At 41.1% G+C, this 10,292-nt stretch overlaps 2 protein-coding genes across 2 annotated transcripts; both read left to right on the top strand.

Annotated features, from left to right (window-relative positions):
- The first annotated feature begins 2,737 nt into the window (after positions 1 to 2,737).
- LOC133001531 (arrestin domain-containing protein 3-like) lies at positions 2,738 to 7,247 on the top strand. The gene is made up of 7 exons (XM_061071131.1): positions 2,738 to 3,005; positions 3,139 to 3,199; positions 3,293 to 3,440; positions 3,532 to 3,628; positions 4,908 to 5,164; positions 5,783 to 6,016; positions 7,050 to 7,247. The coding sequence occupies exons 1-7, from the start codon at positions 2,747 to 2,749 to the stop codon at positions 7,245 to 7,247; spliced, it is 1,254 nt and encodes a 417-aa protein (XP_060927114.1). The 5' UTR covers positions 2,738 to 2,746.
- Positions 7,248 to 7,325: 78 nt separating this feature from the next.
- LOC133001283 (arrestin domain-containing protein 3-like) lies at positions 7,326 to 9,809 on the top strand. Its single transcript, XM_061070825.1, has 6 exons — positions 7,326 to 7,584; positions 7,663 to 7,723; positions 7,844 to 8,015; positions 8,199 to 8,286; positions 8,376 to 8,632; positions 9,681 to 9,809. Exons 1-6 carry the CDS (start codon positions 7,326 to 7,328, stop codon positions 9,807 to 9,809), a joined length of 966 nt encoding a protein of 321 aa, XP_060926808.1.
- Positions 9,810 to 10,292: the final 483 nt, after the last annotated feature.

The raw sequence follows: 10,292 nt of genomic DNA, 5'->3' as shown, positions 1-10,292 counted from the left end.
TGAAATCAAGCCCAAGCAAACCGTGTACAGGAAGCACAGCTTCTTTTCCAATGGGAAGAGAAGAGTGGATACTAAAGATGTCTTCAGGGAGGTGGGAGAACCCATCCCACCTAATACCAATGAAATCGTAACGAGGTTCATCGCCATTGCCCATGATGTGGAGCCCTCCATCCACAACTGCAGCATCATCACAGCAGAACACAGACTTAGGGTACGCAGCTTTGACCAGGAGAATCGTGTGCTTGTTCTAATGAGTCTGTGCATAAAACCTCTTCTGAGATACATTTATTGAAAGTTGTAGGGGTTTTATAGATAGTGCTCACTTTTTAGCAACAGCGAAGGCCCCTAAATTATGACACAGCTTATGTTTGTCTACAGCGAGAACCCCCTTAAATTCGGTGATGGTCAATGTTCAGGAGACAGCAACAACTTGTTGAGGGGTCAGAAACCCCTCAGCAAGCCCCCATGCCACTTACTTTCTACCAAAAGCTTTGTGATTTCAGAGATTTGTCTTAAGACCAGAATATCTAAACATGTTTGTGTGATGTCCCTTTTATTTATGGGTATGCACAGATTGATTGTAAAAGAGTCATTAGAAGATTGGAATTATGTGGTTTTCTTCACGAACACATGCTGGCTATGGGAGCATACAAGCTTTTTCATTTAGAAAAGCAAGATATGTTATCCCTGTTATCAGATTAGAGCGTCCGCACTGTCTGTGTGAGCAACGCAGCTCCGCCACCGCTCAGCAGACTGAGCGGCACGGCTCTTATTTGAGGTCCTGCCTATTTGGTTGGCATACATCTGTTTGTCAAATGATTCGGTTATGCACAAAGCTTGTCATAATTGTATATGAACGAATTTTAAAACTTGTAAGATCATAATTTGTTTCTAAGACACAGTAAAGCAGAATTCAACAAAAACCCTAAGAAGACATGAATCTGTTTAGTTAGTTGAATTGATAAGATAAGTATTATGTTGTTACTCAAAATCTGCGACAGCCAAATACTAAGGCTGAAAGCGCCCATGTTATGAAAATTCCACTTTTGTAGTGCTACACGTTAATGTGGGTATCTGGCATGTCAACCGTCCCAAAAACTCTGGAAAAAAATAACCCCTGCGATTTTTTGTGGTTCCTCTATGTCAGAAACCATACGCTGGATGGCGTTGAATGGGATTACGACCTGAAAATACGTCATAGTCTCGCTACATGGCCTTGGACCACCCCCCACCATCGGCTCCCCGGCTTCCAGGCTAGCATTAGCTCGCGAGCGGCCGGTGGAGGGGGGCGGGGCAACAGGTCAATCTGAGGAGGGCTGTTTTAGACAGGGTAAAAGGGGTGCTGTTTTAAATGATCCTTGTGGTATTTTGACCAAAGTATGGTACAGACATTTCATCAAGACCCCAAGGAACCATATCAGCATTATTCCGTTACATTTCTTTAGGAAACTGCTTTGGAAATAGACTTGCAGACTGTTACATGGTTTCCAAATGAACACTGATTATAGAGTTACTACAACATTGTTTCTGTACAAATATGTCATGGCACAAAATACTTGTTTCAAGATTTTGTTTTTGCTCATCCAAGAACTGGTGAAAAGTAAAGGAAGTGAAAATTCTACTTCTCAGCTTTTACCCTTTTAGAGTGAATGTAAATTCAGACTGAAATCCTTCCCTGTCCAACAGCTGTAACCCAGGAACAATAAAGTATTCAAATTGACATCAAGGATTATTCTTATTTCAACTGTTAGTGAGAGGTCAGCGTCTCAGAATTGACGGTGTGACCAAGTACCTCCTCCAGCTTAACATGATTGACGGTTTTAACTAGTAGTTGGAGATCCTTTCTTATTGATGGTGAGCATCCCAACGTGATCCTATCTGGAAGAAGAGATCCATAGAATATTCCCTGTAGTGGTAGGGTGGTGCTAGTCACCTGGACTACACACTCGTAAAGGGTGCATGCTCTTTTAAGAAACTCACAGGACCAGTCACTGATATTAACAAACTAAAGACAGTGGATTGACAAAACACAGACCGAGACTGATCACAGGTAACAGTCTTTAAAGACCACTGGCGTAAAAAGACCCATTCATTTTAAAGGGAACCAATTTTTGTTTTCACACATTGTTTTATTAAATGCTTGTGAATTATCACCTTCCAATTTAATTTAGTAAAGTTACATTTTGTATTTAACGTGTTGTGTATCTTGAGTACTTTCATTTATGGTTCAACAGTCTAGCAGCTCAGTGAATCCCCACTTGTTTTACATGATTGTTTGTCATGTGACCATCTGCATGTGACACAGTGAGAAATCCAAAGCCAGGTGTTCACATCCATGTCAGGTGATCCATTCACAAGTACACACCCCAGGGAATTATAATAACAAAAGGTGTTGTAGCCCAATAGGTTACTTACCGCCGTGGGTGTGTTCTCCATGCTCCCCGCCCACTCGTGTGGTTCTCTGGTTATCGTTCTAATTCTCAACACAGACGACGTTTTGCTTTGACTGTGACCATCCGGTTGCTTTGTAATCTACATCTTTGCATTTGTTTGGTTACAGAGTTGTGCAGGAATGACAGCTGTGTCCAGTCACCTTGTCGGGACGCCGGCGCACACCATACAAACCAGTTCCACAAGATCTGCGCGACTGATTTTGGATAAATAGCAGCTGTGCAGGGCCCACAAGACTCAAGTTTCTTCTGGGATTTCACAAGTGACTTTTCCTCCGTGTGTTTCTCGGCGGACGATGACCATCCTGAATTTCTCTATTGAATATGACGCCGTCAACAGCCACAACACCTTCACCAATGGAGATACCATCAATGGAAGAATCATCGTGGAGGTTTCTAAAGAAACTAAAGTCAAGTCACTTGTTTTCATAGCACAAGGAAAAGCTCGGGTTGTCTGGCATGAGCATTACGGGCAAAATCATCACCGCACTTTCTGGGCTGATGAGAAATATTATAATATCGAGCATCATATCCTGAGAGAAGCAAGACAAGATGGTAACATATTAAATTAATACAGTCATTTATATGTGATACATTGAACCTAATATAATGACTCTTTAGATGATAAGCTATCATCAATATACTGTTTAAAGATATTTAAGACTTATTATGAGTTATTGTTTTCCAGGTACTGAAGTCATTGGCAAAGGAAGACACGTATTTCCTTTTTCATTTACCATTCCTGACAGGTGCCTTTTATTTTTTTCTTCATCTTTAGATGTAGATTGACATTTATTTCTCTCCAGGTCATTTAATTATTTATTTTTGATTTAACTTCACAGAAGAATCCCATCATCTTTCACAGACTGCACTGGCAAAATCGTTCACAAGTTGAAGGCTGAGCTCAAACAATCGATGAAGCTGACAAAGAAGGCCAAATCCCACTTCACGTTCCGCTCCAAAGCAGACATGGATGTTCCCGGACTTCTGGTGAGAAATCCTTAATCTTAACAAGAGTAAAAAAAGAGACAATAATTATCTCCCTGCATTTGTCTGAGGTGTGGGATCTCTTCTTTTTTAGGAACCCCAGTATGGCTCCAAGGATAAATCTCTCAAGGTTTTTGGCTCTGGAAATGTTTCGATGGACATTCACACTAAACGAATGGGCTACAAGCAAGGTAATAATGTAGAAGAGGTAATCCTGCACCCGGTGACCTTTAATCCACTCCTTGTTCAGAAACTGGTCGGAACTCCCTTTGTTATTTTAGAAAGCAGGTGACAAATGTTTCATCATGGAAATATTCCCTTCAGGCTCTTGTTGTGTAACATGTTCCTCTTTTGTAAAATGGCACTGCTTCCTTATATGTGAAAACAGGAAAGGTGTGTCAAACCGATCAGTGTGTCAAAACTGACTCTATACAGAGACCTCTCTCTGGATTAGGTCATGAGAAGGATGTGGAAGTGCTCAATCTGTTTGAAAAGGACAGTAAAGATAGAATTCATATATTTTAATAGAGTTCCAACAGGCTTTGGCAATGTTATTATGAGACTGTATTTCTTGGTTCTATCTTGTCTATTAATATACTCCTCAATATGGCTCCATGTTCACCTGCAGTTGATTCTCTCTCTGCTAATGTGATGTAGAAGTGATGTGTATTGTCACATCATGTTATCACTGTTGGGTTTCAACCGTAGTGTTAGTTCATGTGGTGTCGGAACGACAACCCAGTAAATCTGTGAAAATGTTGATAGGCTACACGATTAATCAAGTAGCTGATGTCGTCCCTTACAATCCTTTTGTCTTTGGTCTTTGTTTTGCAAATATAAGGTGTGACGTTGTTGTGTAAACGCTCCTAAAGTCAGAAGCACAACACATTTTGTTTAAAGCATCCATATATTTTCCACACTCCAACCCCAAAGCGAATACACCAAAGTCAGAACAATGACTTCACAAGACCTTCCAAGGAGCATGTGTGTGCACAGGTAGACTGTCTATAAAGATGGACGACACGTCTCAACTTCTTTTCACTGTATGGAAATAAAACAAAATATCCTGGAGACAAACAGCGCCATCTTGCACATTTGCAGACAGAGTTTGCGCAAATTGGAGGGTGGTGGCAATGTCCTGCTGCAAGTCATCCTCTGCAGTCAAAAGATGGGGTGAAATGGATAAATTAACACTTTGACATACAACAGTGTGATAAGCATGATCTAAAATGATAGAAACTATATTTGAGAACATTTTATTTGACTTGACTTTATAATTTGGTGCAAGTCCCATCCATTAACATGGAGGAGGCAGGGTTTATGACTTTTCAGTCTGGTTTTAAGCTTATCTTATCAATTTTTATGTCTTGAGCAGGTTTTTGGGTCACGTAATTATGCATTTATTCTGTGCCACATCAGAATAGTTCTACCCTTTAGAAACTGACTGTCTGTGCTTTATTCTTTTTACAGGTGAGAATGTCAAAGTCATTGTGGAAATCATGAACCACTCCAGTCGTTCGGTGAAGCCCAAATTCACACTGTACGAGAAAAAGAGTTTCTTCGCCCAGGGACGCAGGAGACTTCACACTAGGGAGATCCTTAAGGACAAAATTGAGGCTCTTGCATCTTCGAGTAAAGACACTGTGACCAAGGTGATGTCCATCCCCAGAGAACTACCCCCCTCCATCCTGAACTGCTCCATCATCAAGCTTGAGTACAGGCTGAAGGTAACGTGCATTAAATTATCCAGTGGACTGATCGGATTGTCTGCATTTTCTCTTTCTGACCTGCTCTTTTTGGTTACTGTTACAAAAACAAATGTGGGGAGCTTGTAGAATGTGTATCCCGTCTTATTTTCAGTGACAGGTGACATGAAAATCAAAAAACTGAGATAGACAAATAATTTTGAATTATTCTGTGCCATGATCTATTCAATGGGATAAAGGAAGGATTCGCTTGGGCACAGTCCCACACTCGTCAGTGTAACAATCCCTGAAACCTTCGCTTCCTGTGGCAAAGCAAATCCGCAGTGTGGCCTTAGGGGAAGTTCAACTCGGGTGAACTTTAACCTGTGATATTATTTGCTTTGTATTGCATTGCCAAATGCTAAAAGAAACTGAACTTGTAAAAAGTGCACTCCAACATAATCAAAATATAAAACTGCAAACAACAATGACCTCAACATTTCAAGAAAGACAAAGCCTGTAGCAAACCAGAGGATCATATGCAGGCCCCACTGACCTAAACACTAAGACTGATGGGGACATTTTCTGAATAAGAACATTAACATTTATCAGGAGATGTAAAGAAGAAATAAAAACTAGAAACTACTGTTTTTCTTACAGGTCTATCTGGACATCAAATGTACCAAAGACCCAGTGATCAAACTCCCCATCGTCGTCCTTCCTGAAGCTGCTCCAGCAACAGCAAGAGCAAAACAACAGCCTGCGTCTGCTGCTTATGGTTTTGAAGGATTTGGGAACCCGACCCCACCGACCTGGAGCACCACACCCCAACAAGCAGCACCCCGACCCTTCGACCCCCCACCTCCCTATGCAGCATATGCAATGCCCCCCACTGTTACTTATTCTGAAAAAAATAGCTCTTTGTTGTAGATACTTCCCTTAAAAGTAATAAGCAGGCCATTTATTTGGCTTTGCACTCCTTTAACATGTACTGACTTGTGATGGACACATTTTTTGAAATGTTACCAGCAGTGCAGTGTGAGAGTTTGGTTAGAGACTCGGATGTGAAGCCTGTAAATAGACAATGATGGCAGCTGACCACTTCCTCTGGTTCAGGAAGCCGGGGATCATGGGTAATATCCACCATTCCGTTGTGTTTCAGTTCAGTGAACCACGCAGTCAGAGCCTCGGTCAATATGTAGATAGGTTTTGTTCTTTTTTTTTCTCATTCTAAATCCCCCGGACACATCATCCAACAGAATGACATGTGGCTGCAGAGGGCGCTGTTGCTCAGTAAAATATACATTGTGTTGCTTTAACTAATTATTGTAAAATTGAACGTGCAGGAACAATACACATTTGGAATGCACATTGATATAGATATGATTGCTGTAGAGAACAACTGTTAACAATTTTTATGAAGCCCAAAGTATTCACTGTTCAATATAAGATATATTATGAAATGCAACTGATTGAGTCTTTAAAATGTATAAATGAGGCTTTAAGTTTTAATGTAATGCTGTGTTATGAAATGTCAGATTATGACTTAATATCTTTGTAATATCCTTTAAACTTCAAGTATTACTCATAATTATAAGTCAATTTTCTTCCCAGTGACACTGTGACAAAAGGCTTCACACATGTTATCGATACTCATGCTAGATGCTTAATTTGAAGTACAAGCATATCTGATGCTCTCCAGAGGAGGACTCCCATGACTTTGTTAAAGGAATAACTACTTGCAACTTTTATTAATATGTTATCAGGTAACAATATTTGTACTATCTTTCTACTTGGTTGTTTAATGCTGTGAAATAAAGTTTCAGAGGGAATGACGTCATTTTGTAAACATAATTGTGATAGGAGATAGAGTGGGTCGTCGAGGAATATGAACTAGCACCCTGTTGATCCACGATATCATTCCCAGAAGATGGAGGCTACCGGGCTGCTGGGTAGAGTTACCTGTGTGAAAGGGACACCTGCAGCTCTCGATCACGTGAGGATATGTGACACAGACACAGGCTCAGGAGAGGTCCACTGCTGCACTGCTCACAACATCCTTGAGCAGCAGCATAAGACTCTTCAGGTCACAGCTGTGGATCTATTCAAAACCTGCGTCCAGTAAATTTACAGGATTTATTTGGCACATTATTTCCCCTGTGCTTTCGCTGCATGAATCTTTTGCAAGGGCATTCATTTCACCATGACCGTAAAGCATCTCTTGCTGGAGTACAACAAGCTGAATGAACGAGGGACCTACTCGCCAGGGGACGTCATCTCCGGAAAGGTGACCGTGGTGACCAACAAGGAAACCAAAGTGCAGCGTTTCCTGGTCCGAGCAAAAGGAAAAGCTGAGGTGACGTGGTGCGAACAAGAAGGACAAACCACAGTGGTTCAAAGCGACAAGAGGAAATACTTTTATTTTGAACACATTATTCTCCAGGATAAAAACAAAGGAGATGGTTAGTATGGTCCCACTCAAAGCTTCTGATTTGACGAATCTGTTTTATATTTAACCCTAAAACATTTCTTTTTCTAAGGTTCAGAAATCATCAGTCCTGGGAGAAACGTGTATCCTTTCACCTTTGTGATTCCCAATAGGTATGTGTGTGTGCTAATCTAACTTCATCCATTCGAATCTAACATACATGTAGGCTACCAGCTGGTGAGATTAAATAATTTGTCATATTTATTTGGATGGTTATTATTATTTCCTCTCAGTGACATGCCCTCGTCTTATGAGGGGAAATGGGGCAAGATCGTCTATAGTCTACGAGCGCAGCTGACTCAGTCGATCTGGCTCGTCCACAAAACCAAGATGGATTTTCCTTTCCTCACCAAGTCTGAGTACCCCTTTGCCTCCAGATCAGAGACGATGATCATCGGACTCAAGGTAAGATCTTTTTCTCCTGTTAAACTTCAGTGAGATATATTTTCTACCCACTTCTGTCCAGTTACATTTACGACATTTGATTGACCAACTATTAAATATTGTAATAATCGACCATGCAGCTGATGCCAGATCAAACTGTTATAGAGACCTGACTCATTGACAGGTCATGTCTTCATTTGTCAGGAGCAGCAAAGTGCGACCACGATTTCATTTTACGGCCTTGGAAAGGTGACCATGAATGTTACCTCTGAGAAAATGGGAGTGAAGCAAGGTAAACAGGTTTTTTAAAGAATAATTACCTGATATCTGTTAAGTGCTCTTACCTCAATCATGATGAACGTTTCGGGTTTTCTTTATCAGGAGAGGCGATGGGAGTTTCTGTAGAGGTGCTCAACGACTCAGCACGCACAGTCACACCCAAATTCTACCTCTGTGAGAAGCAGACCTTTGTCGGCCAGTCGAAAAGGACCGTGCACACGAATGACGTGCTCTTTGGGACAGGAGACTCTGTTCCGGCCCAGACGAGTCGCGTCGAAACCAAAGTTCTGAGTATCCCTCCACAGACGCACCCCACCTTCTTCAACTGCTGCCTGATGAAGCTCGAGTACAGACTCAAGGTACAAATTCACTGGGAGGGGTTTATTTCACTATTGACACTGTCCCGCAACCAAAACCTTTGGTGATATATATGTGTAACTGGACAAATTCTACAGCAGTATTGCAGTATTCTGCATCACTGAGTCCAATATGCATCAAGATCTATTTCATTTCGTTCTACTTTTATAATTCCATAAAATCTTTGCACATAGTTATAACCTGGCATGTATGGGCCTGCATTGTCAATGTGGAGGGTTTGATAAAGTCCTTTACCAGTACGTCCACTTTTGGGGGACCCGTCCTTATGAGGGTGCACCCCCCCCCCCACCCCCCGCATCAACTCTCCCCTTTCTATTGTTGTACTCCCTATAGGTATGTTACATTTCAGTCATTCAAGTGTCTGTAGGTTTGCCTCTGTATTATTGTTAAGTTACTCATTATCTGAAAGTTACAGTGATGACCTACCTCTGATGTTAGATTTGGGTACGGGCTCCACATATGTACAAAATTAACCGGAGGATTAATGTTCGTTATTTACATCAGATAAATCCCAGCCCACGACATTGCCACTGTTTCAAAGTGTAACGAGAGAACGAAAATGTTCCTGTGGTGTCAGATTTCTGCTGATGAGACTCGGTGCAAAGAGAGACACTCCTCTCGACCCCAGGGACATTTTAAGATTTTCGTTAATGCACCTTTGGAAAAATACACTTGACTTGAATTTATAGTAAAGTGCCTGCAAAAAAATAATTCTGTGCAAGACATGTAGTGACAACAGCACCACATGGTGGCTGTGTGACGGGGTGAGACAGAGGGGGAGGAGTGGTTACAGGGGAGGCCCCTCAACATGTCCACACACTAATGAGGGAAAGTCTCACATTACAGTCAAATCTGTTCTGTTGCACCATGGGCTCAGCAAACGCTGGTTTAGTGACAGACCCAACAAAGTCATCATACTATTCAATGAAAACAAAAAGGATATTTTTTTATTTAAAATGGTTTGAATGACCTGCATTTGATATGCATAAACTGAAAGACCCATTAAAAAGTGTGTTTCTTTGGTCACAGGTCACTCTCGATGTACCGCTGGCAAGAGACCCGGAGATCAAACTTCCTCTGGTCGTCCTGCAAGGTTCACCAAAGCCACATCAACAAAAACCAAAGAGATCCATCTGGTTCAGGAAACTTCCTGGTTAAAGGGAGAAGTTGAATCAGGAGAGGGTGGCACACATGCTGTATGACATGGAGAGACAACCCAGAAACTCTGCCTGTTCAGTGTAGATGTCTCAAACTACATGTTCAAAGTACATCAAACTCCTGAGAATCTGCTCCATGTTCTCTTGACCACTAGATGGAGATGTGCCACTAAATTATGTGCCAGTAACAGCTGATTCATTTACATGAGAGGATTGAGCACTTTCATCCAAATACTGGCACCAAAATATACAAATATACAAAAAGTAACCTGAGGTAAAAGTCTTGCATTTTAAACTACGGTTAGATATAAGTATAGAAGTACTATCATCGCAATAATTTGTCAAGTCCAAGCACTAATCCTTATTTATTATTACTATTATTATATATTAGATCATTAATATGAGGCCTTAATGCATTTTTAGTCTGTTCAAACAACTTTATTTATGTAGTTTGCTTCAATAGTTCCAGGGTCAGAGATCTCCA

This window comes from Limanda limanda, chromosome 5, assembly GCF_963576545.1.
Source record: "Limanda limanda chromosome 5, fLimLim1.1, whole genome shotgun sequence".
NCBI lineage: Eukaryota > Metazoa > Chordata > Actinopteri > Pleuronectiformes > Pleuronectidae > Limanda > Limanda limanda.
The sequence above is the reverse complement of the archived record's forward strand: the minus strand, read 5'-3'. Positions and strand labels throughout refer to the sequence as shown.

Bases quoted from the DNA above. Each gene is read 5' to 3' on its own strand.
- LOC133001531 (XM_061071131.1), top strand. From the start codon at position 2,747: ATGACCATCCTGAATTTCTCTATTGAATATGACGCCGTCAACAGCCAC. The intron at 3,200-3,292 runs GTGCCTTTTATT...TTAACTTCACAG, and splicing joins TCATTTACCATTCCTGACAG to AAGAATCCCATCATCTTTCA. The intron at 3,441-3,531 runs GTGAGAAATCCT...CTTCTTTTTTAG, and splicing joins TGGATGTTCCCGGACTTCTG to GAACCCCAGTATGGCTCCAA.
- LOC133001283 (XM_061070825.1), top strand. From the start codon at position 7,326: ATGACCGTAAAGCATCTCTTGCTGGAGTACAACAAGCTGAATGAACGA. The intron at 8,287-8,375 runs GTAAACAGGTTT...TTTCTTTATCAG, and splicing joins GAAAATGGGAGTGAAGCAAG to GAGAGGCGATGGGAGTTTCT. The intron at 8,633-9,680 runs GTACAAATTCAC...CTTTGGTCACAG, and splicing joins AGCTCGAGTACAGACTCAAG to GTCACTCTCGATGTACCGCT.